The 25,670-nt window shown below is 58.7% G+C and overlaps 14 protein-coding genes across 14 annotated transcripts in view; 8 read left to right on the plus strand and 6 right to left on the minus strand.

Annotated features, from left to right (window-relative positions):
* Window positions 1–33: 33 nt before the first annotated feature.
* Window positions 34–707, minus strand: M421DRAFT_2055 (DNA-directed RNA polymerase II 19 kDa polypeptide; the record flags this gene model as incomplete). Its single annotated transcript, XM_033588162.1, has 4 exons — window positions 34–60; window positions 117–275; window positions 327–407; window positions 459–707. The coding sequence occupies 4 exons, from the start codon at window positions 705–707 to the stop codon at window positions 34–36; spliced, it is 516 nt and encodes a 171-aa protein (XP_033452679.1).
* A 408-nt stretch (window positions 708–1,115) lies between these two features.
* M421DRAFT_417149 (DUF962 domain-containing protein) lies at window positions 1,116–2,311 on the plus strand. The gene is made up of 4 exons (XM_033591336.1): window positions 1,116–1,327; window positions 1,382–1,405; window positions 1,465–1,524; window positions 1,574–2,311. Exons 1-4 carry the CDS (start codon window positions 1,295–1,297, stop codon window positions 2,027–2,029), a joined length of 573 nt encoding a protein of 190 aa, XP_033452680.1. The 5' UTR covers window positions 1,116–1,294; the 3' UTR covers window positions 2,030–2,311.
* M421DRAFT_291794 (uncharacterized protein) lies at window positions 2,126–2,578 on the minus strand. The gene has a single exon (XM_033589032.1). It carries the CDS (start codon window positions 2,543–2,545, stop codon window positions 2,306–2,308), a length of 240 nt encoding a protein of 79 aa, XP_033452681.1. The 5' UTR covers window positions 2,546–2,578; the 3' UTR covers window positions 2,126–2,305.
* A 190-nt stretch (window positions 2,579–2,768) lies between these two features.
* On the plus strand, window positions 2,769–5,032 carry M421DRAFT_98541 (ATP synthase F1, alpha subunit; the record flags this gene model as incomplete). Its single annotated transcript, XM_033598630.1, has 8 exons — window positions 2,769–2,840; window positions 3,059–3,207; window positions 3,277–3,333; window positions 3,388–3,508; window positions 3,560–3,836; window positions 3,890–4,047; window positions 4,151–4,197; window positions 4,267–5,032. The coding sequence occupies 8 exons, from the start codon at window positions 2,769–2,771 to the stop codon at window positions 5,030–5,032; spliced, it is 1,647 nt and encodes a 548-aa protein (XP_033452682.1).
* A 472-nt stretch (window positions 5,033–5,504) lies between these two features.
* M421DRAFT_54529 (TLG2-vesicle protein of 38 kDa) lies at window positions 5,505–6,825 on the minus strand (the record flags this gene model as incomplete). The annotated part of the gene is made up of 2 exons (XM_033595231.1): window positions 5,505–6,198; window positions 6,383–6,825. The coding sequence occupies 2 exons, from the start codon at window positions 6,823–6,825 to the stop codon at window positions 5,505–5,507; spliced, it is 1,137 nt and encodes a 378-aa protein (XP_033452683.1).
* Window positions 6,826–7,849: 1,024 nt separating this feature from the next.
* On the plus strand, window positions 7,850–10,403 carry M421DRAFT_98543 (uncharacterized protein; the record flags this gene model as incomplete). Its single annotated transcript, XM_033598631.1, has 4 exons — window positions 7,850–8,778; window positions 9,049–9,762; window positions 9,812–9,984; window positions 10,033–10,403. The coding sequence occupies 4 exons, from the start codon at window positions 7,850–7,852 to the stop codon at window positions 10,401–10,403; spliced, it is 2,187 nt and encodes a 728-aa protein (XP_033452684.1).
* Window positions 10,404–10,833: 430 nt separating this feature from the next.
* On the plus strand, window positions 10,834–13,025 carry M421DRAFT_2060 (uncharacterized protein; the record flags this gene model as incomplete). Its single annotated transcript, XM_033588168.1, has 2 exons — window positions 10,834–11,921; window positions 11,972–13,025. The coding sequence occupies 2 exons, from the start codon at window positions 10,834–10,836 to the stop codon at window positions 13,023–13,025; spliced, it is 2,142 nt and encodes a 713-aa protein (XP_033452685.1).
* Window positions 12,999–14,092, minus strand: M421DRAFT_417153 (uncharacterized protein). Its single transcript, XM_033591337.1, has 3 exons — window positions 13,901–14,092; window positions 13,616–13,853; window positions 12,999–13,493 (listed from the first exon to the last, which is right to left on the minus strand). The coding sequence occupies exons 1-3, from the start codon at window positions 13,937–13,939 to the stop codon at window positions 13,066–13,068; spliced, it is 705 nt and encodes a 234-aa protein (XP_033452686.1). The 5' UTR covers window positions 13,940–14,092; the 3' UTR covers window positions 12,999–13,065.
* Window positions 14,093–14,258: 166 nt separating this feature from the next.
* Window positions 14,259–14,684, plus strand: M421DRAFT_2062 (uncharacterized protein; the record flags this gene model as incomplete). The annotated part of the gene is made up of 2 exons (XM_033588172.1): window positions 14,259–14,312; window positions 14,418–14,684. The coding sequence occupies 2 exons, from the start codon at window positions 14,259–14,261 to the stop codon at window positions 14,682–14,684; spliced, it is 321 nt and encodes a 106-aa protein (XP_033452687.1).
* A 1,119-nt stretch (window positions 14,685–15,803) lies between these two features.
* M421DRAFT_54499 (uncharacterized protein) lies at window positions 15,804–17,906 on the minus strand (the record flags this gene model as incomplete). The annotated part of the gene is made up of 5 exons (XM_033595227.1): window positions 15,804–16,453; window positions 16,501–17,066; window positions 17,120–17,522; window positions 17,602–17,697; window positions 17,753–17,906. The coding sequence occupies 5 exons, from the start codon at window positions 17,904–17,906 to the stop codon at window positions 15,804–15,806; spliced, it is 1,869 nt and encodes a 622-aa protein (XP_033452688.1).
* A 2,603-nt stretch (window positions 17,907–20,509) lies between these two features.
* On the plus strand, window positions 20,510–21,454 carry M421DRAFT_417156 (uncharacterized protein). Its single transcript, XM_033591338.1, has 2 exons — window positions 20,510–20,645; window positions 20,703–21,454. The coding sequence occupies exons 1-2, from the start codon at window positions 20,568–20,570 to the stop codon at window positions 21,120–21,122; spliced, it is 498 nt and encodes a 165-aa protein (XP_033452689.1). The 5' UTR covers window positions 20,510–20,567; the 3' UTR covers window positions 21,123–21,454.
* A 245-nt stretch (window positions 21,455–21,699) lies between these two features.
* Window positions 21,700–22,908, plus strand: M421DRAFT_54374 (uncharacterized protein; the record flags this gene model as incomplete). The annotated part of the gene is made up of 2 exons (XM_033595217.1): window positions 21,700–22,674; window positions 22,717–22,908. 2 exons carry the CDS (start codon window positions 21,700–21,702, stop codon window positions 22,906–22,908), a joined length of 1,167 nt encoding a protein of 388 aa, XP_033452690.1.
* Window positions 22,909–23,514: 606 nt separating this feature from the next.
* M421DRAFT_2066 (PWI domain-containing protein) lies at window positions 23,515–24,757 on the minus strand (the record flags this gene model as incomplete). Its single annotated transcript, XM_033588174.1, has 5 exons — window positions 23,515–23,966; window positions 24,015–24,207; window positions 24,239–24,295; window positions 24,346–24,510; window positions 24,563–24,757. The coding sequence occupies 5 exons, from the start codon at window positions 24,755–24,757 to the stop codon at window positions 23,515–23,517; spliced, it is 1,062 nt and encodes a 353-aa protein (XP_033452691.1).
* A 503-nt stretch (window positions 24,758–25,260) lies between these two features.
* The window catches only part of M421DRAFT_89724 (uncharacterized protein), a gene marked incomplete at both ends in the record, with an annotated part of 1,234 nt that continues 824 nt past the window's right edge, over window positions 25,261–25,670 (plus strand). The window contains one exon of the mRNA XM_033597794.1: window positions 25,261–25,551. Within this exon, the coding sequence (XP_033452692.1) occupies window positions 25,261–25,551 (291 nt within the window). The remainder of the gene's footprint in view (window positions 25,552–25,670) is intronic.

The following is a 25,670-nucleotide window of genomic DNA, read 5'->3' on the forward strand; positions in this document are numbered from 1 at the left end:
CTATCTGCCAAGCAAGCTGTCACTGTCGCCATACTACTGCGACAGAGGGCCAAGATAATCCTGCAATAGATTAATGCATTGAAACCATACGAACGCCAGAAGAGTGGATAACATACTTCTTTCATCGTCCCTACCGCGTACATCTTGTCGACCTCAGAACGGATACCTTTGATCTTAATGCGGATATTTGTGCCCTTCTCGATAACCTGATCTGCACCGTCCGTCCACTGGGGCGGTGCTGCGTTGCCCTCGAACTTGATGTCAGAGGGAATCATCTGCCAGAGGTCAGTGTGTGCTTTAGCAAGAACGATAGCCAGAATCCGTACGTTGCGTCCAACGAAAGCTTGCAGTGAGCCACAGTCCACGAAGAAGCCAGAAGGCAGGATCGACGTTACTATCCCGTCCATCTGCTTATGGTCAGTCACTGTACGTCTGCCGTCCATGCTAAGCCCACGTACCACCTCGCCCTTGTACGGCCGCCATACAATGGCCTTGTAGTGCACTGTGTACTCGGCGGAGCCAGACCCAGGCATCACCTGGCCATCTGAGATATCGAAAGAGTCCAATATGCACACAATTGTGTACTTTCCCGTACTCGAGCCCTCCTCCTTCTGCAGAAGCTCCTTGTGAATGTGCGAACGGATGAGCGGACCGAAGTACGAAGGGTGTAGCTGGATCGTCTTTTCGAGCTCCTTGAGGAAGAACATGGCTGGGTGCGAGGGATGGGTGGTTGCGCGGTCGCAGAGTGACTTTTGTTGGCACGAATGAACAGGTGAAGGAAACGAATACGGGCGCGCTCGTATTATGCGACTCTAATATCTTCTTGCGTGCGCTGTAACGACTGTAGTGAGCGACCGGCGCGCTAGCCTCGAGTAAGAGGCGCGTACCACCAGCAAAGCTATCCTCTTTGGTCCACGCTCGAGCAGTCTATGCGCAAAGTTCGCAGTGTGGTCGCGCCAGCTGCCGAGGGCGATTGCGGAGCCAGGAGATCGTGGGTGGTGGATTGCGGGGATTGGAGAACAATGGCGTAAACTGCTCTGGGTCGCGACAGCCCTGAAAGTCGCGCCTGCCGCCGATCAGAAACTCCGGCTCCGGCTCGCAGTCCAGCCCCACACCGGGCATGCCGTGCAACCAGTCACTCTGCATACTGTTTTGCTTATCCTGTGCGATTGCGGTTGGAAGCGTAGGATCTCGTGAGCACGCCAGCAGACCCCCTCGGCCGTCGACATCCCCCAAGAGATGGTGCTAGTTTCTCCCACACCTTGACACGCGAGAAAGCACCGCATCGGGCACCATGTCTCTGAACCTGGAGAAGCAGCTGCGCTTCGTACGTCATACGCGAGGACTGAGATGATGGTGATCAGTACTGACTGCCGTACAGTATGGCGCATACCACCACAATCCCGTGGGTGCAACCCCTTCCAGCGGCCTTTCACATGTCAACTGACGTCGCTTTTCGCCCAGGTCAATGTGGGGATACACGTCCTCTGTGTGCCTCCGATCCTGTTGACGGCGTTCATGCTCGTAAGACCCAGCGCTGAATATTCTCGACGGCCAGCTCATGTACACCCAGCTCACGAACACACCCGCCGTCCCGCTGCCCTCGTGGCTGTCGATACCCAACCTGCCCCTCAATGTCGGCACGTTCGGCGCAGTCCTCTACTCGACCCTCTACATACTCATGGAGCCGGTGGCAGGAACGATGCTTGCGCCCATCCTGATCGGTGCCACCGCGTACGGCAACCACCTCACAACGACCTACGGGGCCATGGCAAACTACTGGGCAGGTGGGATCAACTTTGCATGCTGGATCGCGCAGTTCATCGGACACGGCAAGTTCGAGGGCAGGGCCCCGGCGCTGCTAGACAACCTTGTGCAGGCGTTCTTCCTTGCTCCGTTCTTCGTCTGGTTCGAGATCCTGTTCTCCCTCGGCTACCGCCCTGAGCTCAAGAGCCGCATCGATAAGGCTGTGGAGGAGGACATTGAGAAGTTCAAGAAGAGCAAGGGACAGAACGATAAGACTCAGTAAGCATGGGAACGCGAGAGGCTGGCCAGCGAAGAGTAGGGCCCGTTGCTTAGAGAGGACTGGGAGGTGAAAAGGTTACTGAGAAGATATGGCATAAAGGGCAGGACTGAGCAGGAGAAAGCCGCAGCACAGCATTGCGTGGGAGTCAGGTGTACCGGCGTCCAGGTACATGCACATATGGTGGACGTGGAGCTTGTTCGGGATAGCATTTGCAGCGTGAATTTAGCGTCCATATTTGCAATTATAATGCAAGATTGCCATGCGTATCGAGCGAACGAGTTATATGCTTGGATTCCGCGAATAAATTAGTGTTGGAGAGGGATGTGACCTACGTTGCTGAAGCAAGGTGCTCGAACTTTGAGGGTCGTCAAGCTGGGAGCTGTCAGTCCGAGATGTACCGAGCGTGCAACTGCTCATTGCATGTGCGGCCATGGCAAAAAGCACAACACACCTGTCAAACTGGCGCCCGGTAGGAATTGAAGAAAGCATCCATCCAGCCGTGAATACGAAAGTGTGCATTACCTGCTGCGATGTTGGCGATGGGAAAACCACCCCGTGTTTTTGTCGTCGCCGAACTAGGGAAGGCGCGGTCTAGCGCGGGTTGCGCTTTCCTCCCGGGGACCGCTCAAGTCTTTTCCTCAGAGCTCCATCTCCTACTCCATCAACCTCTCCCCTCCTCCCTTCCTGCATCAATCTCAATTGGTTGCAGAGCAATCTCAATAGACTCTTGAGCACTGCAGTCATGTTCTCAAGGGCCATCCGCCAGTCCAGCCGCCGGGCCGCCGCAATCTCTGCCTCGAGCAGGATTGCTTCGGTAAGTCCATCGCAACTGCCAGCCATTGCGCCTGCCGCCACCTCTGCCATCGCCTGCAGCTCGAGGACCCGACCACCGATGCCATTGGCGCTGCACTGAAGCTCTAATGACGATGGAGTCGGGGCTGCAGCGCGTTGTGCTGAGATGGCGATGGGAGCTCCCCTCTGCCGGGCCAAGCCTCGCACCCAACACCAGTACTGACGAATCTGCCACTACAGGCCCGCGCTCCCGCGTTCACCGCCGCCCGCGCCTACGCATCCGATGCTAAGGCCACACCCACCGAAGTCTCCTCCATCCTGGAGCAGCGCATTCGTGGTGTCCAGGAGGAGAACTCGCTCGCCGAGACCGGTCGTGTCCTCTCCGTCGGGTACGCCGCTTCGCATCACCGCGCCATCGCGACCATCGCGAGAGCCATCCGCTGACTGGGAGACAACAGTGACGGTATCGCCCGTGTCCACGGCATGAACAACGTACAGGCTGAGGAGCTCGTCGAGTACGCCAAGACCCCAACTCCTGCACGCCAGCAGCGCAGCTAACGCGTTCCCAGGTTCGCCTCCGGTGTCAAGGGCATGTGCATGAACCTCGAGGCCGGCCAAGTCGGTGTCGTGCTTTTCGGTTCTGACCGTCTCGTCAAGGAGGGCGAGTCCGTCAAGCGTACCGGAGAGATTGTGAGTAGCAGCGAGGGCAATTGCGCAGGAGCCGCCCGCTAACAATTGCAGGTCGATGTCCCCGTCGGCGAGGCTCTTCTCGGCCGTGTCGTCGATGCCCTCGGTAACCCCATTGACGGCAAGGGTCCCCTCAAGACCACAGAGCGCCGCCGTGCTCAGCTCAAGGCCCCCGGTATCCTGCCCCGTCAGTCCGTCCGCGAGGCCGTCCAGACTGGTCTCAAGTCCGTCGACGCCATGGTTCCCATCGGCCGTGGTCAGCGTGAGTTGATCATTGGTGACCGTCAGACTGGTAAGACTGCCGTCGCTCTCGACGCTATGCTTAACCAGGGTGAGTACTCCGAATCTTTAGCCTGCGCGGCAGACAACTGACATTTGTCGAAGGACGTTGGAATAAGGGATCAGACGAGAAGAAGAAGCTCTACTGCATCTACGTCGCCGTTGGTCAGAAGCGATCCACCGTCGCCCAGCTCGTCAAGACTCTTGAGGAGAATGATGCGATGAAGTACACCACCATCGTTGCCGCCACTGCTTCCGAGGCCGTAAGTCACCCACCACCCATACGTCCATCAGTTAGCTAACTCACCTCTAGGCCGTAAGTCACTCACCACGCATACACCCATCATCCAGCTAACTCATTCTAAGCCCTTGCAATATCTGGCACCCTTCACCGGCTGCTCTATGGGAGAGTGGTACGTAGATATCTCGAATTTGCGAGATTCCTCGAATTTGCGGGTTTCCAAATACTGACTAACTCATAGGTTCCGTGACAACGGCAAGCACGCCTTGATCATCTACGACGATCTGACAAAGCAGGCCGTTGCCTACCGTCAGATGTCGCTGCTTCTCCGTCGTCCCCCTGGTCGTGAGGCCTACCCCGGTGACGTCTTCTACCTCCACTCTCGTCTCCTCGAGCGTGCCGCTAAGATGAACGACCGCCTCGGTGGTGGTTCCCTCACTGCCCTGCCCATCATTGAGACCCAGGGTGGTGACGTTTCCGCTTACATTCCTACTAACGTCATTTCCATCACTGACGGCCAGATCTTCTTGGAGGCTGAGCTGTTCTACAAGGGTATCCGCCCCGCCATCAACGTCGGTCTTTCCGTCTCCCGTGTTGGTTCCGCTGCCCAGGTCAAGGCCATGAAGCAGGTCGCTGGTTCCCTGAAGCTCTTCTTGGCCCAGTACCGTGAGGTCGCCGCCTTCGCCCAGTTCGGTTCCGACTTGGATGCCGCCACCAAGCAGACCCTCGCACGTGGTGAGCGTCTGACTGAGCTCCTCAAGCAGAAGCAGTACAGCCCCATGGCCGTCAACGAGATGGTTCCTCTGATCTACGCTGGTGTCAACGGTATACTTGACAAGGTGCCCGTCAACAAGATCCTGCAGTGGGAGGCCGACTTCCTTGCTCACCTTAAGAGCAACGAGTCTGACCTGCTCGCCACTATCGAGCGGGAAGGTGCTCTCAGCAAGGACCTCGAGTCCAAGCTGAAGGAGATTGCCACGAGCTTCACCAAGAGCTTCACGGCATAGATGACACGGGGTTGAAGAGTGGGTACTCTCTATTCCAAGGTTCTTGCGGGGTCAAAATGTGCTGATTGGTCTCTGAGAATAGATGTACAATAGAAGATGCGTCCTCGCCATCAGCTGTTTCAATATGAGAAGGTTCTTTTTCGTCATTGCAGCGACTGGTGGGCGATGCGTGTCTTACGATGTCGGATACCTCTTCGGGCCCAGCTCTGTGATCCGAGATGCTTTCCTCTGTTAGCGGTAGATATGCGGATGGGCGGATGCGGACCCTGTATATGGCGAATCAATTTCCTGTTCTGTTACGTCTTGGTTTAACGTGAGAAGATGTGGATCGCAAAGAGGTTCCTCACTTGTCATGATCCATCTACAGCTCGAACATGTGGAGTGAATCAAGGTATCCGATACATGGATTGTCTACATGGATTGTCTATTCCAAAACCGCGAGGTCTACTACGCACCGTACACGTGTGGACGGTCACGGCTTCCGCCCCCTCCCGTCCTCTGCATCCGCGGCATCTCCGTCCCTGAACGGGTCGTCGTCCCCAATCTCAGCAGCGTCAGTGACGTCGTCCGTGTACTCGTCGTCCCAGCCGCCGCGGAGACTGATATCGTCGTCTTCCTCTCTAAGGTGGACGGCCGCTTCCAGCGCATCAGGCTCGTCGGCGTACTCATTCGCCAGACCCTCGATGCTCGCGCGGCGCACGCCCTGGCGCTCTTCCTCCTCGAGCTCGGCGCCCCGCTCCTTGGTCTTCTTGTACATGAACCAGCCCGTTGCGACGCCGGCAACGGCGCCGATGGCGATGCTCAGGTACGAGATGGCTTTTGTGCGGGCGTCCATTTTCCCGCCGCTCTCGGCAATCTTCTCCAGCTGGCTGCCGATGAAAATGTGCAGCATCAGCTTGGGGCTTACAATGGCGGTTGCGAGCGCAAACGAGGCCCAGTGCACGGTTGGGAAGGTGGCAACGGCGCCGTTGGAGAGTGAGTATGGCAGCGGACACATGCGGATCATAACTAGCAGCTTGAGGCCGTCGTGCTTGAGTGTCAGCGCGAGCGCCGCGAAGCGCTTGTCGTTTTCGATCAGCCGGGTGACCATCTTGCGTAGCAGCGTGCGGCTCAGCAGGAAGGAGGCGGTGCTGCCGGCGACGGTGGCAGAGGCGGCGATGAACCAGCTGTCGAGCGTCAGTGTGCGTCAGTATGCGTCAGTGTGCGTCAGTATGCGTCTGTATGCGTCTGTATGCGTCTGTTCCTCTCCGTCTGTTCCTCTCCGTCTGTTCCTCTCCGTCTGTTCCTCTCCGTCTGTGCGCTCCACGTCGTCGTCTGCTCCGAGGGCGAGGATGGTGATGGTGGACGTACCCGTTCGGAAAGCCATACACGAACCCCGCGACCGTCAACAGCGACGAGTAGCCAATCAGCGGCGGAAAGCTGACTGTGAATATAAGCGCCCACAGCACCAGCCAGCCCGCCGTCACGTCGCGCCACTTCTTCGCATAAGGCAGCAGCGCGCCGAAGATGCGCTCGTTGAACACCAGGAACAGGATGCCGACGACGAGCACGACGATGCCGCCGGCACCGAACAGCAGCTTCTGCACAGGCGAGAGCTGGTTGTACTGCGCCGTGGCGCGGCGCTGGACCGTCTGCGCCGTCGAGAGGCCGCGCTGCAGCAGCGTCGGCGGCCGGCTCGAGTGCGACGAGCGCGCGAACGACTGCGAGCGCCGGCTCCATATGGGCGTCTCGCCGGTCGTGTCGTCCTCGAGCGGCAGCGCGAGGGCGCGGCCGTCGTAGTCCGAGGCCGGCATGGTCGTCGCCGGTGATGCGTGCGTGGGTCGAGTCGAGTGCTGGCGGACCAGCGCGGATGACGGGTGTGCGGAGGGTCAGATGGGATGCAGAGGGGCGAAGCGATGGGCAAGTGCGTGTGAGACTACCTGCTGGGCATGTTGCGAGGCGTCGGGAGGAGAGGAAATGGAGTGTGCAGAGGAAATGGAGCGTGCAGAGGAAATGGTGTGTGCAGAGCGTGCAGAGCGTGCAGAGCATGCAGCAGTCTTGGGGGACATGGCCGCCAGCTCGTAGCTGCTGACGGCGTTAGCTAGCGGTGCTGGCGGGCTAGTTGTGGTTTCATCATCGCGGACCCTGGGGGCTCCCGTGCTCCCGGAATGCCTAGATGGTCGATCGGAGGTGCATGCCCTGCTGCACGCCGGACAAGTTGACCCTCATCGCGCAGACACAAGCTGTGCCGACCGTTGCACCTGCAGTGCAGACGCACAGTCGGCGGTTCGCAGTGCAGACGCACAGTCGGCGATTCGCAGTGGAGGCGTGACGTTGGCGATCCACTCAGCCACAGCCCAGCGGCATCTCTCATCGTGCCACCCGTAATTCCAGCCTCTCCAGTGCCATCTCCCGTGCGGTCGCTGATGCGTCGACGCTGCGATCGATATACAGACACTGGCTCACCAACGCGCCGATACTACTGGAACTCTGCGTGTGCATCGCCCCATCAGTCGCCAAGACGACGCGGACAGCTGCTGCTCTGCAAGGTACCGGTGACGGCCTTGTTGATATACCACCCGGACGGGGCCAGCCCCCCACACCCGAGCGCAGCGCCAGGCTCTCTGGGCAATTCGGCGACCGTCTCGGCTTCGTGTCTCGCTGCTCTCTGCGGGGCCAGAGACAGCACGGCGCGGGTGCGAGGAAAGCGGAGCCGCTGAGCGCAGCCATCTCTCCGACGCGCTGCCGCCGCCGCTGCTCGCACGCATACCCACACAGCACGCAACCGCCTGATCGCGCCGCCCGCCCCGACGCGCTCGCTGTCGGACCGCCCGCGCGATGGTGCCCGACGACGTGTACGACAAGGCGCGGCCCATCCTGCAGGACGAGGTGCTGGACGACGAGGACAAGACGGACCGGCTGGAGGAGCTGCTGCGCAAGGCGACGGGCCTGACGGGCAAGTCGCTGGAGAACATGGTGCTCGACTGTCTGTGGCGGTACCGCGACTCGGGCTCGACCTCGCCGCCGCCCAGCCGCCACACCGTCATCCGCCGGCCGTCGCCCGCGCCGTGGCAGCAGAACCGCGCGCCCACGCCCGTCAACCAGTCGCCGCGCACCACCAACCCGCCGCCGGGCTTTGGCATCGCGCCCCCGGCCTTCACCCGCGCAAAGTCGCACACGGGCACCGCCTCGCCCTTTACCTCGCCGCGTCCGTCGCCGCGCCTGGCCTTTGCGACGCCGCACATTCCCCACAGCCCGAGCCTCAGCGCCTACCAGTTCAGCGAGGGCGCCAGTCCGCACAACGAGTACGGCGACCTCGACAGCCATGCAGTCGACTGGCTCGTCAACGACGACTCCGGCGGCACCGAGTCGTCGCTGCTGGGCGACGGCACCCTCAATGGCGCCGCCGCCGAGTGGATCCAGCCGCAGACCATGGACATGGGGCCCTACGATATGCTGCGCTCCGTCCTCGGCAACGAGCGCTCCGACGAGGAGATTGAGCTGGCGCTCGAGGCCAACGGCTACGACCTCACCACCGCCCTGCTTGCGCTGATGAGCGCCCAGAACGGCCAGGCCCCTGTTGCGACCACCCCCATGGGCAGCGAGTCGGGCTACCTCATTGGCAAGTCGATGAGTCCGGCGCTCAGACCCGCGACGCCTGTGGGGCAGCAGAAGAGCAACATTGTCTGCAAGTACTTTTTGTCCACGGGGCACTGTGCGCGCGCAGACTGCAGGTTCAGCCATGACACTACCAAGACGCTGTGCAAGTGAGTCGCTTTCCCTGATCTCTTTGCCAACTCTTCCCCAACTCTTCCCCAACTCTTCGCCAACTCTTCGCCAACTCTTCCCCAACTCCTCGCCAACTCTTCCCCAACTCCTCACCAACTCCTCCCCAACTCCTCGCCAACTCTTCCCCAACTCCTCACCAACTCTTCTCCAACTCCTCACCAACTCTTCTCCAACTCCTCACCAACTCCTCACCAACTCCTCCCCAACTCCTCCCCAACTCTTCCCCAACTCCTCACTAACAGCTCCAGATATTTCCTCAACGGCAACTGTCTTGCCGGAGATACCTGCTTGTTCTCGCACGACCCGTCAGCCCTCATGGCCCGCATGGCCGTCTCAGATGTCTCGACACCGCCCCTGCAAGCTGCTGTACCCAACTTCCACATGTCTGACTTTGACATGTTCCCCTCGCTACAAGCATCCGACTCTCCCTACAGCACACCGCAGCCGTCCTCGCTGGAGCAGCTCTACGGATTGACAGGGAGCGGCCACACACGTCCTCCCCCAGGACTGAGTCCCTTTCCCGTCTTCACACCCGCAGCAGGCAGCCGTCCACAATCACGAGCCGGCAGTCGTCAAGTCTCGCGTGCCGCGACCCCGTCAGCGCTAGCTGTCGACGACAACGAGGCGTTCCCGAGTCTTGGATCTGCCGCCGCCGCCAAGTCGGGCAAGCGACATCACGGCAAGCGAGGCGGACACGGGCACAGAGACGGAGCCGTGACGAGCAACCTGGCTGATGTCGTGCGCATGTCGCCTGCGCCTGCATCGCCGGTTCCGGCGCGCAAGGGACTCAAAACGACCAAGAGCTTTACCGGGTCGCGTGAGAACAGCGTAGCCGCCCAGGCCATCCCTGCACCGCAGCATATCCCGTGGCTGGAGACGGGCGAGAAGGGTAATCAGGCCTATCTCAAGGCCCGAGCGGAGGCATTCAAGCATGGCAGTCTGCGGAACAAGTTCTTGCAAAGGTAGGCCATGCACATGCTCGAGAGGCAACAACATGCTAACCCTCGTCAGTGCCGCACAAGCCTGGAATCGTAGCGACTCTCGCGCTGCCAAAGCTCTCAGCCTGAGAGGGCAGAGCGAGAACAATCTGATGCGCGAAGCTCATCGTGAAGCTGCACGCATACTCTATGAAGAGCGAAACAAAGGCAACGATGACTCGAAAGAGTTGTACGTTGACTTGCACGGTAAGTCGCCACAACACACGGCTGCCGTGTTGACACTGATGCACGCAGGACTCCACCCAGACGAGTCGGTTTCCTACCTCGAAGGCATCCTGCTCAAACACAGCACCTCCGCCCGCCCCGTCTACGCCATCACCGGCACGGGCCACCACTCCAAGAACGGCAAAGACAAGGTCGGCAAAGCCATCCGCGGCTTCCTCAACGAGTGGCGCTACGCATTCCGCGAGTTCTCCGTCCCCGGCGACCGCAACAACGTCGGCGGCATCCTTGGCATCGACCCGAGCAGCTACGATAAGAGCGTTGCCGAGCGGCCCAAGCAGAGCGACGAGCCCGCTGACGATGCCAGCAAGGACGGCAAAGTTAGAGTCATGAAGAGAGAAGAGGTTTTGGATGCGCCCAAGGGGCCGAAGCGCGGCGCGTGATGCTGGCGAGTGTCCGGAGCGACTAAATAACCACAAGGTAGCCTCAATAAGAAAGGTTCAATTGCAGCGTTGCGTACTTTGATCTTATGACAATGGTTGGGGCTTGTGGTGCGTGCTGTTGCGGTGGGGTGGGACGAGCCGTGGGGTGGGAAGGAAGGTGCTGTTGGGTCGTTCTTTCCTCTTTGGCAGGAACACACCTCACCCACACCGCCCGACCTTGCCTTTCTCGCTCGCAGCACTACGGTGTACTCGCACGGCTCACGACAGCCGCCTCACCAGGCTGCGTCTAGCCACTCCATACAAAGCTCCACCACGCATTGACGGACACGCATCACCTCCAGGCTGGTCAAGTGCTGCCGCGACAGCGTTGCCCTTCACCACACGGTCTCTGCACTAGTCGACTACTGACGACCCGAGCCACAGCCTCGCCATGAGCAGCATCAGCACCACCCCACGGCGCCCCAGCACCGCGCAACCCACGCCCCTCAGCACGCGCCTCCCCTACGAAGCCGCCGAAGCACTCCTCTGGGAACGCCAGAACTCCCGCGCCAACACGCACCTCCACGCGCAGATGAAAGCCCTCCAGTCCGCACACGAGGCGTACAACGCGCGCATCGCAGCTATCGAGGCCGTGGCTGATGCCGCCGAGGCCGCCGTCGCTAGGGTCAGGGGTCTGGAGAGGAAGGTTGAGGCGCTCGAGGCGGATGAGAGAGAGGGCCCGTTTGTGGCGTGGTGCAAGGAGGCTGTCACGGGGTTGCAGGGGAGTGTGGAGGGAATCAAGGGGTTGAGGCAGAGGGTTTGTGCGTTGGATGGGAGGGTTGAGAGGTTGGGGGAGGATGTTGAGGGGGTCAGGGATGAGGGTGGGGTTGTTAGGGGGGTGGTGAAGAGGTTGGAGGTGCTGGAGGGTGGGAGGAGGGAGGAGGGGAGGAGGGCTGCGGAGGTGCAGAGGTTGAGTCATCGACAGGAAGACAGTCGCCAACGAGAATGTGAGCGTGAAGGGGTTGAGGAAGCGCTTGGTGAGGCGCAGGAGGATGACAATCCGCTGGCTGTCTTCTACGGAATCGAGACACAGTCACCCTCGAAGCGTCAGGACCGCGAGCGTACCAGCACCGCCGCTCGCCCCCAAGGTCGCTCTCCAGGCAGATTGACCGAGTCACCTCAGCGCCATGGTCATACGGGTGTCCTCCCGCCACCAGATGAAGACACCGTACGCCCAGAGGACGACAGCTTCGATCTTCTAGAAGCTGTGCCTGAGATCGAGTATGGCTGGGAGAACACTCAGCAGTTCAAGGACATGCAGAAGGAGCTTGCCGCTCTTCGTGCGATGTGCCGAGCTCAAGAACCCAAAAGCAGCAACGAGGCTGCAGATGCTACCCAGCGTCCACAGGAAACGCTGATCGTTGGCACAGAGAACAATGCTGGCTTCTCAGACGCCACCACTGAGATGGAGGTTGAGTGCAACGACAACGGCCGTCAGTTCCACCAGGGCACCCCTCCAGGCTCAGTCAGCGTGTTGAGGTGAGATAGTTGCAAACGCACTGTTGCAATCATGGCTAATGCATGTCCAGCTCTGACACACAGATACCTTCCTCGCCGCCGAAGCGAACAGAGATGCAGTCAGCCAGGCGCAATCTCATGAAGCGGCCTTCCATCTACGACCCGCGAGTGCCCTCGGTGAACGAGCATGTACAGCCCGAACGAGCGGCGCCTCCTACCTGCGAAGATCCTGCTCGAGATTCTAGCTCTTCGCTGCTCGTCAAGCTGCCTGTCGACGCTCCCACTACTGACAAGACTTCGGGAAAACGGAAGCGTGTCGACGATGCACCAGCTCAACGCGTGACGCGCCCAAAATTAGGTGACGACAGGACAGCTCCCAGAAAACCAGTTGCTCCAGCAGCCCAGAAGGACATGATCGTCGAGGAAACCGCCGTCGCAGAACAAATGCCTCTGACCTTCGGCGACGAGACTCCGGCCCCGCTCTCACCCACGCGCAGAACGTTTGGCAAGCAGAAGCAAGCAGTGGACCGTTCACTCCAGCAAGCAGTGCCGCAAGCCGTTCCAAGCAGACAAGAGCAGCCGATTCTGCCAACCAAGTCAGCCATGTCCGTGGCTGAGACCGTGAAGTCGCGCAAGGCGATCAGTAAGCCAAAGCCAAAGCCCACCCCAGCTCCACAGCAGGCACCACCCGAAGCTGCTCCTGGCAGCTCGAGACAGGCACCCGCTACTGTGAAGAAAGACACCAAGGGGCCTCGACAGTCCGTTGGGGCATGCAAGTCATGTCGTTTGCGTCACCAGAAGTGTGATCGAACGCAGCCGGCCTGTGGACGCTGCGCGAAGCTCGGCACTCCTTGTCAATATCCTCCGTCTTCGACCGCCACCGCAGCTCCCGCGTCCAGTCCGAAGAAGAAGCAAGCGCATAAAAAGTCTGCAATCGAAGCCGGCCGTGAGCGATCTGTGACTGTCAGCCCAGGGGCACCTCGACAGAAGAGCTCGGCAAAACGCCCAATGCCCACTTCGCCATCCAAGAAGCCGACCGTTGCTGCAGCCCCCACCGCAACCAGCTCTCGCACGACCAGAGCAAAGAACACGCGGGCTCGAGGAATTTCTCCAAAGAAGAAGTAGAGCGTGGCTCAGACACTTTCATTTACGGCTTTCCAACCTCTCATGTCTCGGCAAACGCATACAACCCCTCGCGGTCCTCAACCGGCACCTCTAGCGTCGCCTCGTCAATATCCTTCCCATCAACCTTGATTCCCGCCCTCATAACATCCCCCGTCTTCACCGGCCCGACACCCTTTGGCGTTCCTGTCAGAATGATATCACCCGCCTCGAGCGTCATAACCCTGCTGATGGCGCTTAGCTGTTCCGGAATGCGGTGCAGCATCAGCGCGGTGCTGTCGGACTGCTTCATCTCCCCGTTCACGGACAGCCAGATGTGGGCGTTTTGCGGATCGGGAATGCGCGACTTGGCGATCAGCTGCGAGATGGGGAGGAAGGTGTCGAAGCCCTTGGCGATGGACCACGGGAGGCCTTTCTTCTTCGCTTCTTCCTGCACGTTGCGGCCCGTCATGTCGATGGCGAGCAGATATCCTGTCCTCGTCAGTCTGGCCCGTCCACGTAGTTTCCATGTTTTCCATGTCCAGACACATATCCCCGTGATACAACACACGATAGTCCACCATAACCCCTCAATAATAGATAGCTAGACATACCCGAAATAGCATCCATCGCCCCCTGCTCATCATCCTCGCGCAAATCCCGCACCTGCCGCCCCATGACAAGCCCCAGCTCGACCTCGTAGTGCATGTTCACGCCCTTGGGCCTGAGCACAGGCCCGGCGCCGGGCAGCAGGATGGACGACGCGGGCTTGAGGAAGAAAAACGGCTGTCGCGGTGTCGCGCTGTTCAGCTCCGCGATGTGCGCCGCGTAGTTGCGGCCTATGCACATTATCTGCGCGCGTCAGTGGACCTGCATGCTCGTTGTGCGACCGTACGTACCTTGCGGCAGTTCCGCGCTATGCTTGCTGCGCTCGCCATTGTAGTCGATGGGTGTGGTATGTACAAGGTAGGAATGGGACGCGGATATGCACTGCACTGCACGGTTCAAAAGCAAAGCAAAGTAGAGGAAAGCAAAGCAAAGAGTCGAGGAGACAGCGATACCGCACCCAAATCTACCACCGCGACTTGCCGGTACCTGGCCCGAATTAGCGTCGGCGCTGGAGCTGTATGGGTGGTGGATCCCTGCACCACCGACCCCACATTAACGTCGCTGCCGCGGTGCGTCATCTCCATCTGCATCTCCAGCACCACCGACCCAGACTGCGACAGGCCAATTCCCAGCATCGCAGCGGACACGATGCAGCTCGCGCAAATCCTCAGCGATCTTGTCTCCTTGCGTCCGGGTGTTTGTGTACGTTAACCCCCCCCCGTATCTCCCCTGCCTTTATTCTGTAGCGGACACCCGGGAGACCGTATACTATACGCTGCGTGTGCTGTGCAATTCTAACACTCTCAGGACCCTGCTGCAGCGCTTGCGCTTGTTTCTGCACGCCCCTCTTCTTCCATAGCGACAGCTACAGCGACGGCGACGGCGAATGCCGAAGACGGGGACGGGACCGCACGAGAGGCAGCTGTGGATGCTGGTGGAGACGTGGATGTAGATCTCAAGCGCGCAGAGGAGCTCGTCGCTCTGCACCACGCCGTGCGCGAGGGCTGCACGAGCGGCGCGTTGAGCAGCGTGTTGGCTGAGGCGAGGCGCGCTGTGGATAGGGCTGTGGGGTGATGAGGGCTGGGTCGACGACGTCGAAGGCGAATTCGAACTCGAAGGCGCACTTTGAGGTTGGAGGGTACATGGCCGTACTTGGGTGCGTAAGGCAGGGAACGAGGCGGGTGAAGACGAGTGTCAGGAGGGTGGAGCCAGAGAGAGACCTGGGACAGCCGGGTTGGGGCGAGCACGTCAGCGAGGGGGTTTTGGTGCGCTGAGAGGCGCGACTTTGATGCCGCGGGTAGTGCAGATGCAGATGCAGAACCCAGTGCTTCGCGTGGTTGTATCAAGAACAGACACTGCCGTCCGGCCGCGACGAAGCGGCCACGCGACAAGCATCGTACGCGGCGCTGCTGCGCCCAAGTCCCGTAGAACGCGGCGATTAGCACTTCTTAGCTACACAAGACTGCTCCGTAGCCCTGCACAGCGTTTCCCTCCTCCATCATGCTTGTAGCAATGTGCTAAAGCGTCGTAGCGACGTGCCGTCTTTGCTGGGCCACTCGCATACCGTGCAATCAGTCCTTGAGATATTCTCATTTCTGCACCGTGTATATGCGTGGTCCAGTATCTCGCTGCTTGGGGGCTTTCGCGCGCCATTATGTGGGATGTTGCTGTTCCTGACGCGCACATCAATGTGGATGGAAAATCGCCATGTTGCAACGGAACGAGAAGTACGTTTGAAAGTAGATGAAATCCATCACAAAGGCTATAGTGCATATGCCAACGGATTTGCGACGCGATGGGAACCATGGTGGTCGTTTGGTTGCCCTTTTGCTAGGAAGCGTGGTGCCAGGTGTGACGAGAATTCGAGCCAGGCCGTCAGAAACAAGCACTGCAACGCCCCATGCTGACGATTATCACAGGCGAGAGCGCGCATATGCACAGAAGAATGTAAGAATTGCAGTGTTTGATTAGATCGAAATTCGCTCAAAGAATATCCCTGTCCATGCTCCTCCCGTCTCGGAACTAGAACTGACTAGCCATGCTCAAGCAGCAATATATGTACAGTGCGCGAAATCGCGTGCAAAATCACCATCCTGCCCTTGTGGCCCCAACCGTCTGGGACGCCGTGCGTAAACAATCTCAAAGGCTTTCTAGCACCTTTCAGGCGCATCCATCTGCCCGCGCCTGAGGTGCTCAAGAAGTAGTCGGCGCTGCCGTCTCTGACGTCGACTCAGTGGTGGCAGCGTTCACGCCCTCTGGATTCGGCGCATCGATGATGGCGGGTGCTTCCTTGGTAGCCTCGACGTCGGCCATGGAGACATCACCGTCCTTGTCGGCAGGTGCTGCAGTAGCTGACTCAGCTGGCGCTTCCTCCTTTGGCGCTTCGTCCTTCTCTTCTGTGGGCTCAGCCGTCGTCTCGTCCTTGGGCTCCTCCTTAAGCCCCTCCCTGTCCTCCTCCGTGGTCTCTTCCTTCTTCTCAACAGCTGGCGTGTCAGCCTTTGCAGACTCAGACTTCTCATCATCAGCCTTGACGCCATTGGTAGCGGCCGGTGTGGTCTTCTCGGCAGACTCTCTATCAGCAGTGGCCAGTGCGCCATTCCACTTGCTCAACAGCTCAGTGGAGCGTGACTTGAAGCTGTGGACTTCCTCCTTGGGAATGTTGTCCAGCTTGATGATAGCCTTGAGGACCTTGTGGACCTTGGTTTTCTTAATGATATCGGCCTCGAGATCCTCATGTTGTTCGAGCTGCTTCAGGTAATCAGCCATGCTGGTCATATCCTCGTCCTTGGGAGCCTGGTCGCGGGAGAGGAAGCCCTTCTGCAGGCGGTGGCGGAGGTACAGAACTACGCTGGTTAGCAATTGCTGGAGTTCAAGGTCGTTCTGTGCTTACTCTGCTTCTCGCGCTTGACCAGACGCTCTTCCTCAGTCATCGGCGGCTCCTCTGGCTGAGCAGATGTGGCTTCCTCCGAAGCCTTCTTCTTCGACTTCGTCTCCTTCTTGGGCTTCACAGCAGAACCCTCCTTAGGGGTCTTGTTGTTGAGCTTCAGCTTGGTAGTCTTAGGTGTCTTCGCTGCAGGCTCGCCACCGTCGCTGTCGTCTTCCTTCTTGCGCTTCTTGGTGGCCTTTGCCTTCTTGGCTGAAAGAGCGGCATCGTCACCGGCGTCTTCCATCTCCATATCGTCAGAGCCGGCTGCAGCGCTACTCTTTCGCTTGGCAGCTTTCTCCTTTCTCTCCTTCTTCTCGGCCTCCTTAGCTTCACGCGCCTCAGCGTCCTCTTGCAGGGCTGCCTCGTGGCTTGCGAGCATGGTCTTGAAGTACGCCAGATCGTGGCCTTCTGCAGCAATCTCGTATGCCGACCACAATGCCTTGTTCTTCTTTGCCGAGTTGCCAGCCTCGACGTCCTTCTTTACGTCCTCAACATCGAATGTCAGGAGCTCAGTGTTGACTTGCCAGGCGCTATCAAAAACATGTCAGCAGATGGGGCTGTGGGGGCGATGGGTTCAACTTACAACTCGTTAGTGCCGAGGAACATGATAGGATATCTGCGGTCCTTCGCGTTTTTGCCGCCCTCAAGGAAGTCCTCGCGATATGTCCCATCGATGCGCTTTGCGCTGACAGGGCGCTTGCTCAAGAGAGACTCAGGCAGCATCTCCTCGTCGCAAACGATGACCGGCCATGGCTGGTATCCGCGCATGGCGACCATATACATGTCTCCGGGCTGAGCGTCAAGACGGAGTTCAGGCGCCTTCTTCTTGCTCTTGGCGGGTGTCTTCTTGGCCTTGTGCTCGGGCATGCCCCCTGCTGACTTGCGCTTGCCATTCTTCGACTTCTTAGCCGGGGTGGTCGCGGTGCCGTTCGTGGCGGAGGCGTCAGCAGCAGGTTCGGCAGCAGACTCGGCGGCAGGTGCGGCATCTGGGCAGTCATCAGTATCGCTGTCATGTCGAGTGGGTGTGCTGAAACGGTTTCGGTCGCGACAGTAATTTTCACGTACCTGTCTCGTTGCTTGCAGCGGCTGCGTCGGTCGTCGCGTCGGCAGTCGTCTCTTGCTTGGCAGTGGCAGTCTCCTCAGGCTCCTCTTTCTCCGGAACTGATACGTCGTCGCGTTAGAAAGCCCCGTGGAAGCTACGCGCGACTTCTCTTACCTTCAGCAACTCCCTCGGTTGCGATGACGGCATCCCCCTCAGAGGGCTTCGCCTTGGCGACAGCAGGCTCGGCTGCGGCGTCTACGGGACGCGTTGGGATCTCAGTGGTGGCCGCGGGCTCCGTCGCCACGGGTGCTGCTGCCTCGTCCGCCATGGCTCGTGTCGGGCTTACGGTTGCACGGTCTGCTGTTGACGCGTAGAGTGGGCGGGAAGCAGCGATTAAAGCTCGCGGGGTGTTGGACGCGATATGTGTACCGCGTAGTTGATGGGCGGGGACGTGTGTTGATGACGCGCGGTGGTGAGGGTGGTTGGGTCGGGGGGACGCGGTGGAGTCGGGATTTAGGAAGAAGGCTCGCAGCGCAACCTTCGCTCAAAATAGGATCACGTGCCCTAGTGACGCGATCTACTTAGTGTGCTGCCCCTGCTTTCGCCAAATAATTCCGAGGTGTTTCGCTGACCGCCTTAGAACCACCGCTGTGAGTTTGGAGCTGCTGCAGCTCCTGGATGTCGTGATCGTAATGCTGTCTCGTAATGTTGTTGGTCGATTCCCGGGGTTTGGCGTTGAACGCACGGCCCTCGATGGAGTACAGAAATCGCCCCTCGATACGCAAAGCAGAGGGTCCCACGAAAGCACTAGGAAAGCTGGCAGACTACGAAGACCGTATGTGCTTGTTGATGCTGTGGCGACCTCCACCTCTTGCTTTGATGATGGAATTTGATGGATGTGTTGATCGAAGCGGCTGCTCGGCCTGCCGCCAATGAGCTAAGCTGCGCCTTCCAGGTAAGGATGCGATTCGTCGCACTGAGTGCCAGTGGTGACAGAACACGCGACTCCAGCTTACATCTACTCGCTTGTAAGTGATTGTTCGCCTTCAAGGATTGGTCTTTCAGCTATATCACCTGTGATTGCAGCCGGGCTCTGCGAGCGATCTTTCGAACAACACAACACTGGAGGGAAGATCGCGGGGCGCAGGGGTTTTTCATTTTTGGTTTGAACAGACCGATTGTATTCAACTACTGTGACAGCTGGTCAGCTCGCAGAACTTGAGAGTTGGTACATGCACTTACTGTACTCTACATGTGAGGGATCTGGAGGCTATGAAACGACAGGTCCCCCAACACTGTCCTTGACTACCTTCTTGTAGCTTCGCCCTGGCGTTCGCTTCATTTCTATCGTGCGAGCTCAATGCGAGTTCAATGAATGGGGGACGAAATGAGAGAGCTGTCGTCTGCAATAAGCTGCTTAGAAGGGATGGCCCCCAAGCCCTCTTGAAGGAGTACGCGCAAGCGCAACAGACCCACCGTACATCGTGAGCTTGAGACTAAAGCAGAGCTTGCGGTGTAGCAAATCTGAGAGCATGGTAGTGCGGCTAAGCTTTACTGATCAGACCTTGTATATGCGCTTGATAGCCGACGCGGGCTGCGAACATGGAGCGCACTTTACGCAGCGCATGTGCAGTAGCGAAGAAAATCCTCTCGACACTCTCTGGGAGGTCGTATTGGCTTGAGCAAAGTCCTGATTGTAGTCATCAAAACACATTGGGTGCCATGGTATCACTGGCGCTTCGATGCGCAGATGACCCATCCACTGCGCGAAGCAAGCTGGTGCTAGTCCAAAGCATAGGGAATGGTTCAGTCGCACTCAAGCAGTGGCACTGCCATGTACACCAGACCCTGGGGCGGCTCTGTCACGGAGGCTCTCCGCTGCAGCGTGCTATCGATAAGCTCTCGTGCACCTGCAGCTCTTGATCTTGACATGTTTACCGTACGTCTTTGACGGACTGCCTCGCTTCCCTTCCCAGCTTTGGCATACTCTTATGTCACTGCTCTGATGCAGCCGCTTGCCCCAGACGATACTGCTCTGCGTAATGATAGCTCTTTACATCTCGCAGTGCGGAATGGTGGCGGACTGTTCAAGGGGTTCGTTGTAATTTGCGAAGCTCGCTATGGGATATCCGGTATAGTTTGAAGATGGCGTACTTGTGGTAGATGGTGTGTCAAGGACCATTCCTTGAGGTTGATTGACAGCTGGCGTCCAGTACTTGACCGAGCCGCCGGAGGCTCTGACGACCCCAGCAGGTACTGCATCGGTGCAGAGCGCAAGATATCGGTAGTGATCTGACCGCATTTGCAGTGCTATCAGGTGTGCGCGTGTTGCGAACATGACAGGCGGTGTTCGAAATCAAGACTAGACCGAGGGGCGGCTGTGCAGCGGGCGACAGCCTCGTCCCGGACGGCGTCGTTGATTGTTATTCGCCAAAAGCCCAGGGCGTAGGTATCGTCGGTATATCCGATATCGTGAATGCGCTCGGTGTCTCGCTGGTGCTGGCAGTCATGGCGAAGATGGTGTTCGTGGAAGGGTCTCTGCACGATTGAATGCTAACGGCAGCATCTATCACGTGCACAACTGGCCTGCCAAACCTCATAGACCACCCATTCACTACTCCGTTCGAATATCTTTCAAATGACCTTAACTGCCAGCGAAAGAGACCTCGGATGCCTCGTAAATTCTCCGGGGCAGCGCAAACTCTTGTTCGCAATAGCGCAATCACTGGCGTTCCTACCTCGTGTTGAGCGTCCACAAGCTGGCTGCTTACAGTGACGCCTCCATGCATGACTGCAAAATCTGTGGATCAGGCTCCAGTAAGGTTGTAAAATCTGTAACACTTCTTAGACTAATCTGATCTTACACGAAGCTGCAAGCGGTCACCACTGGCGGCTCGTGCTTCAATGCTAGTGCGGGGACGCCGGAGAGCTGCAGATCTTCAGGACATTTCTCGAGATTGCACCAACAAGGTCCCCACCACTCACAAACATGGCGGCACAGACACCCACCACAAATGGCGAGCAGAGTGCTGAATACAAGGCGCTGTGGGCAAACAAATACCGTGGGGTATGCAGCACCTACAAACTTTGACAAGAGTGAGTGCTGATGATCGGTCCGTCACAGGCCACAGTAGAGGACCTCGACCCACCGCCTGCGCTCTCCGTCAGCCCTACCGACCCAATCTCATGGGCACTTATGAGCGGCCTTGAGCGCGACTACACGCACTTGACTGTGGTGTCGAATGAGAACCGCGCCCTGCTCGGGTACATCAGCATCCCGCGCCTACAAGAGCTGCTCAAGGAGCGCAAAGTGGGCGAGAACGACCCGGTCCAAGCAGCTATGCACAAGTTTCAGCGCCGTGGGAGGCGGTACAAGGTCATCGACATGGAGACGCCACTTGAGGAGCTCGAGGAGTTCTTCAAGGGTGGAGTGGACGGCAGTGGGAAGCAGGAGTTTGCAGTCGTCACAGATGCAAGCCGCAAATTCGTCCTGGGTGTTGCGACGACAGATGATTTGGATAAGTTCCTGAAGACGAGGGCATGAAGGAATAAGGGAAGGGCGGATACACACAAAGAGTCGAGAAGGGAATCAAAATGGCCTGCATTGCTCGGCGTTTGCTTGTAATACCACATGGGAAGAGGTGTTTTGGAGGAGGAGTGATTCACAATTCCCTCTGCGGACTGGGCTGCAACACGCGCATCAAGTTTGAGCACCTGTAGCAGGATGAGAGGTAATCTTGAAAGGACCTAGCGGTTCGCCTATGTAGATCCTAGATGTCAATCACGATCGAAATGAGATCGACAACTTGGAGTTCGCAGTTTAGATCCTTCACCGCATGCTGGACATCTTACACGAACAACCCTGCTCACCACGACCATTTCATGACACCAAAGAAACTAGACGTCATGCTACCTTGTCTGGGCCTAGTGAAGCTCAGCCCTATCCGCATTCCTCAACGAACCATGGATTCGGCAACGGACCCGACCCAGCCAACCTGACAATCTGGCGAGCATAATAGCAGGTCAAACTTCTCTCAAACCCTGCAACGTCCGCGCCCTCATGCGCTTATAACCCTCGACACCGGGAGCTTCGCCCCATACCAACCCAGACGCTCGCTGGCATGCCCGCACTTCTCCTCCGCCTGCGCAGTCCCGTTCCCCACCTCCCGCGGACGCATCGTAGCGCAACATTTATAGCACCACGGTCACATACGCAGCGCTGGCCGTCTGTCACGCCAAAAATCCACACACGATGCTACGCCCAGCAACCACACCAGCCACAACTGGGCACCACGACGCCTGTCGAAGATGAAAGCAAGCGACCGCCCGTAAAGTCGCCGTTCTACTTTGAAGCGGGCTACGCGCTCTTCGCGAAGCGCCCCAGTCGTCCCTTCCCGCCGCCCTTCCTCTCGCTCCCGTCAACAAGCTTCTCAGAGCCGCTGAGCACACACAACAAGTCGCGCGACCGGCGGCCCAAAGTAGACGGTGAGATGATCCGCGGCGTGACCAACGGCGACGACGCGGTGCTGGTCAGCGACTACTTCATCGGTGCGAACGACGGGGTCGGCGCGTGGGCGACCCGGGAGCGGGGCCATGCAGCACTGTGGTCGCGGCTGATTCTGCACTTCTGGTCGCTCGAAGCTGAAGCCGCGCCCTTCTCTGCTGCTGCCCCTCCAGACCCAATCCACTACCTGCAGACCGCGTTCGAGCGGACGAAAGCCGCGACCTCAGAGCCCAACGAGTGGCACGGCACGACGACGGCCGTCGGCGCGCTGCTCAGCGCTTCTGAAAATGACGCGCCCTTGCTGTACGTGACGCAGATCGGCGACGGGCAGATCCTCGTCATCCGGCCCTCGACGAAAGAAGTGCTGTTCAGGACGGAGGAGCAGTGGCACTGGTTCGACTGCCCGCGGCAGCTGGGCACCAATTCGCCCGACACCCCGACCACGAACGGGGTGCTCGACGTGCTCGAGATCCAGGAGGACGACGTGGTGATCGCGATGACGGACGGGGTCGTGGACAATCTGTGGGAGCACGAGGTCGTGACCAACGTGTGCGAGTCGATGGAGAAGTGGCGTTTCGAGGGCGCGCGGGAAGTGGAGGGCAAGGAGGTCGGCAAGCAGGGGAAAGATGACCAGGAGCAGAGCTACGCCGACGGCATGCGCTTCGTTGCACAGCGGCTGGTGAACGCTGCGCGTGAGATCGCCGAGGATCCGTTTGCCGAGAGTCCGTACATGGAGAAGGCGATTGACGAAGGGCTGAGTATTGAGGGGGGCAAGCTCGACGATATCAGCGTCGTTGCCGCGCAGTGCAAGAGGCGCAACGGCTGAAGCACAGCACATACAAACGAGACAGTCACGGCCATATGGCTACCTGGCCAAGCAATCGACGACCAACGCAGCTTCGCCATCTGAGGCAGAGACACGGACAGCGCAACAGCCCACCAAAGCGCCCGGCGCGCGTGTCTAGGATGCTCCACGCTGTCTCTCAACGAGAATTAGGTTCGCGGAGGTGCTCAAGAGCATGAGACGGCTTATGAATGGTATAGATTTGTATTCGGTATGGATGTTTAATGGTATGGGCGTCTGTAGACGCGTATGCTCTAGGCGTACGTCGCGCATCATCTTCTGTTGAAATGACGCGGACGGCTCGGATACGGTTGAAACGTTGCAAGGATATTGGAGACCGCCAGGCATGCCAGTGCTGCACAGGAGCTCAAAGACATGACAGTGCGGATGATATACCAACCTAGTCTTCTGAACTCTTCTCTCTTTGTGGCGAGTCGGAGGGTGATCGTGTAGCGCGCTTTCTATTGCGACCGGACCGAGATCTCGATCTCGATTTGCTTGAGCTGGGAGAACGTTTGCGTTTCTTGATGTCAGCTGGCGACCCTGAACCAACATCTGAAGGGGAACGTCTGCGTCGTCGAACGGGGCTTACAGACCGTGAACTGCTTGATCTTGCGCGTCGGCGACGCGGCGGCGTGCGAGATCGTGACCTTGACAGCCTGGGTGCTGGTGAGCTCGCTTTCTCTTTGGGGGAAGCAGATCGAGATGTGTGCCTGGGTAGCCTTCTGCTGTCGTTGCTAGGGGACCATGCTTTGTCCCATTCACCGTTCCTCCGCTTGCGTCGTGGAGAGGGCGAGCGCCTCGATCGGCGGGGTGGAGACCTTGAGCGGCTGCTTGAGGGAGAGCGTCTTCGGCGTCTCGGTGGTGTGCGCGAGCGATCGGTAGAAGGGGAGCGGCGGGCGCGTCTAGGCGGTGGAGAACGAGACCGGCTGCCTGAGGGCGAGCGACGGTCTCGCGAACTAGCACGGCCGCGTCCTCTACCACGGCCACCATTCGGGACATAGACGTCACGCTCGCGGCGTGGAGGTGACCTGCGCCTTCTGTCGTTGGTCAGAGAGTGTCCGTCAACACCGAGAGTATGAGCTTACGGGGGCGGTGAACGCGAGTCTCGGCGTGGTGGTCGACGGTTGAAGTCTCGGCCTCCTCTTCCACCTCTATCGCCTCGGTATCCTCCACGGTCGCCACGATCTCCCCGATCTGCACGGTCTCTATAGTCACCGCGGAAGCCGCCTCGTCCACGACCACGACCTCGATCCCCTCTGTCCTCTCGATCCCCTCGACCTGGGCGTTCGTTGTCCCGGAACACGTTCACAATGTCGTCTTGGTCTGACTGTTCTTTGCGACGGGACTCGGCGGCCGCTTTGGAGAGCTGGGACGTGTCAGCCATCACTTCTGAACGACAGCTCTTGCAATCCTCACCTGCTCCTGCTGCAATTCGAGCTTCTTCGCCTCGAGCATTTCCTTTGGCACGCCCATGGGGCTTTCCTGAGCGCTGAGCATCAGATCCCACAGCTCTTTGCAGAATGCTGGTGTGTCCTTGTTGAGGAAGCCGGTGAGTTGGATCTGGATCTCTTTGATATTGGGCTGCTGATGGTGAGCAAATGTCTCTGGTAGCTGTACACGTCGTTGTACGTACGGATTGGTTCTGCTCGATCAGGTTGTAACATGTCTCCACGACGATGTCATCTTCGTCGCCCAGGATATCTGTGATCTTCTGCGCAATCCACTTCTTCATCAGATCAATGTTGACTTTCTCGATGTCAACCTTGCGATCGAACTCCGGAGGGAACTTCGTGGCCTTCAGACGCTTCTGATCGATGCTGAGCGCCATGTTTGCTGGGACAGTGAGATCGAGGAGGGCTGGGCTGTGCAGTCGCGAGCACGAGCACGAGCGATGATGCAGTCCCAACTACCGGTAGCGCCGAGGTCGTGCTTTTCTCCGCAAACGCGTCTCCACCCTCACTCACCTGCAGCCAAGACACCACCAGCCTTAAGATGAACGAAGTGGTGCTGCATACTTTCAAATGAACGCTTGAAATTGGCATTGATTGTTGTCCCGAATCTCGCTGTTGCTAACGTTGTTGAGCTGCGCTTTCCCACCATGACTACCCTGAGGGCCTTCAGGGTAGGTCTTGCCCGCGAAGGTCATTACTTCTTCCATAGCCACGCGATGCTGTAAACAATCAAGATGGCATTGGCCATTCTCAGATCACCTCCCGCCCATCGCCCACATCACTCTTCTAGCCCCCACATTCACCGCAGCCATTCTTTGTATCCATCATCTCATCACTCACTGAGGCCTTTTCTCGGCGCGCATCTTCCTTGACCAGAACTATGGCAGACGCTGATCCGCCCGCTGCTGTGCCGGAAGGGGCCCCTGCTGAAGAGAAACAGCCTCAACCTGCCCCAGAACCACCCGCAGAGGAATCCGCAGCAGATCAACCTGCTCCAGAGTCAGCTCCGGAACCAGCAGCCGAGGAACCTCCAGCGGACGACGCCCCTCCTGTAGAGGAGAAAGTCGCCGATCCTGAACCTGAGCCTGCTGGAGATCCTCCAGTTGAAAACCCTCCGGCAACTGAGCCCACTGAAGACGCCCAGCCTGAGCCTCAGGCCGAGCCAGAAGAAGTAGCACCTGAACCTGCAGCAGAACCCGAGCCTGAACCTGCAGCAGAGCCCGAGCCTGAACCTGCAGCAGAACCTGAGCCTGAACCTGCAGCAGAGCCCGAGCCTGAACCTGCAGCAGA

This window comes from Didymella exigua, assembly GCF_010094145.1.
Source record: "Didymella exigua CBS 183.55 unplaced genomic scaffold M421scaffold_4, whole genome shotgun sequence".
Classification (NCBI taxonomy): Eukaryota; Fungi; Ascomycota; class Dothideomycetes; order Pleosporales; family Didymellaceae; genus Didymella; species Didymella exigua.

Excerpts from the sequence above, each read along its gene's own strand:
- M421DRAFT_291794 (XM_033589032.1), bottom strand. The coding sequence starts at position 2,545 with ATGCACACTTTCGTATTCACGGCTGGATGGATGCTTTCTTCAATTCCT.
- M421DRAFT_417149 (XM_033591336.1), top strand. The coding sequence starts at position 1,295 with ATGTCTCTGAACCTGGAGAAGCAGCTGCGCTTC. Across the intron at positions 1,406-1,464 it reads GCGCATACCACCACAATCCC|GTCAATGTGGGGATACACGT; the intron begins GTGGGTGCAACC and ends CTTTTCGCCCAG. Across the intron at positions 1,525-1,573 it reads TGTTGACGGCGTTCATGCTC|CTCACGAACACACCCGCCGT; the intron begins GTAAGACCCAGC and ends ATGTACACCCAG.
- M421DRAFT_417153 (XM_033591337.1), bottom strand. The coding sequence starts at position 13,939 with ATGGCGAGCGCAGCAAGCATAGCGCGGAACTGCCGCAAG. Across the intron at positions 13,854-13,900 it reads TAGCGCGGAACTGCCGCAAG|ATAATGTGCATAGGCCGCAA; the intron begins GTACGTACGGTC and ends TGACGCGCGCAG. Across the intron at positions 13,494-13,615 it reads GGCGATGGATGCTATTTCGG|GATATCTGCTCGCCATCGAC; the intron begins GTATGTCTAGCT and ends TGACGAGGACAG.
- M421DRAFT_417156 (XM_033591338.1), top strand. The coding sequence starts at position 20,568 with ATGGCGGCACAGACACCCACCACAAATGGCGAGCAGAGTGCTGAATAC. Across the intron at positions 20,646-20,702 it reads GGGCAAACAAATACCGTGGG|GCCACAGTAGAGGACCTCGA; the intron begins GTATGCAGCACC and ends GGTCCGTCACAG.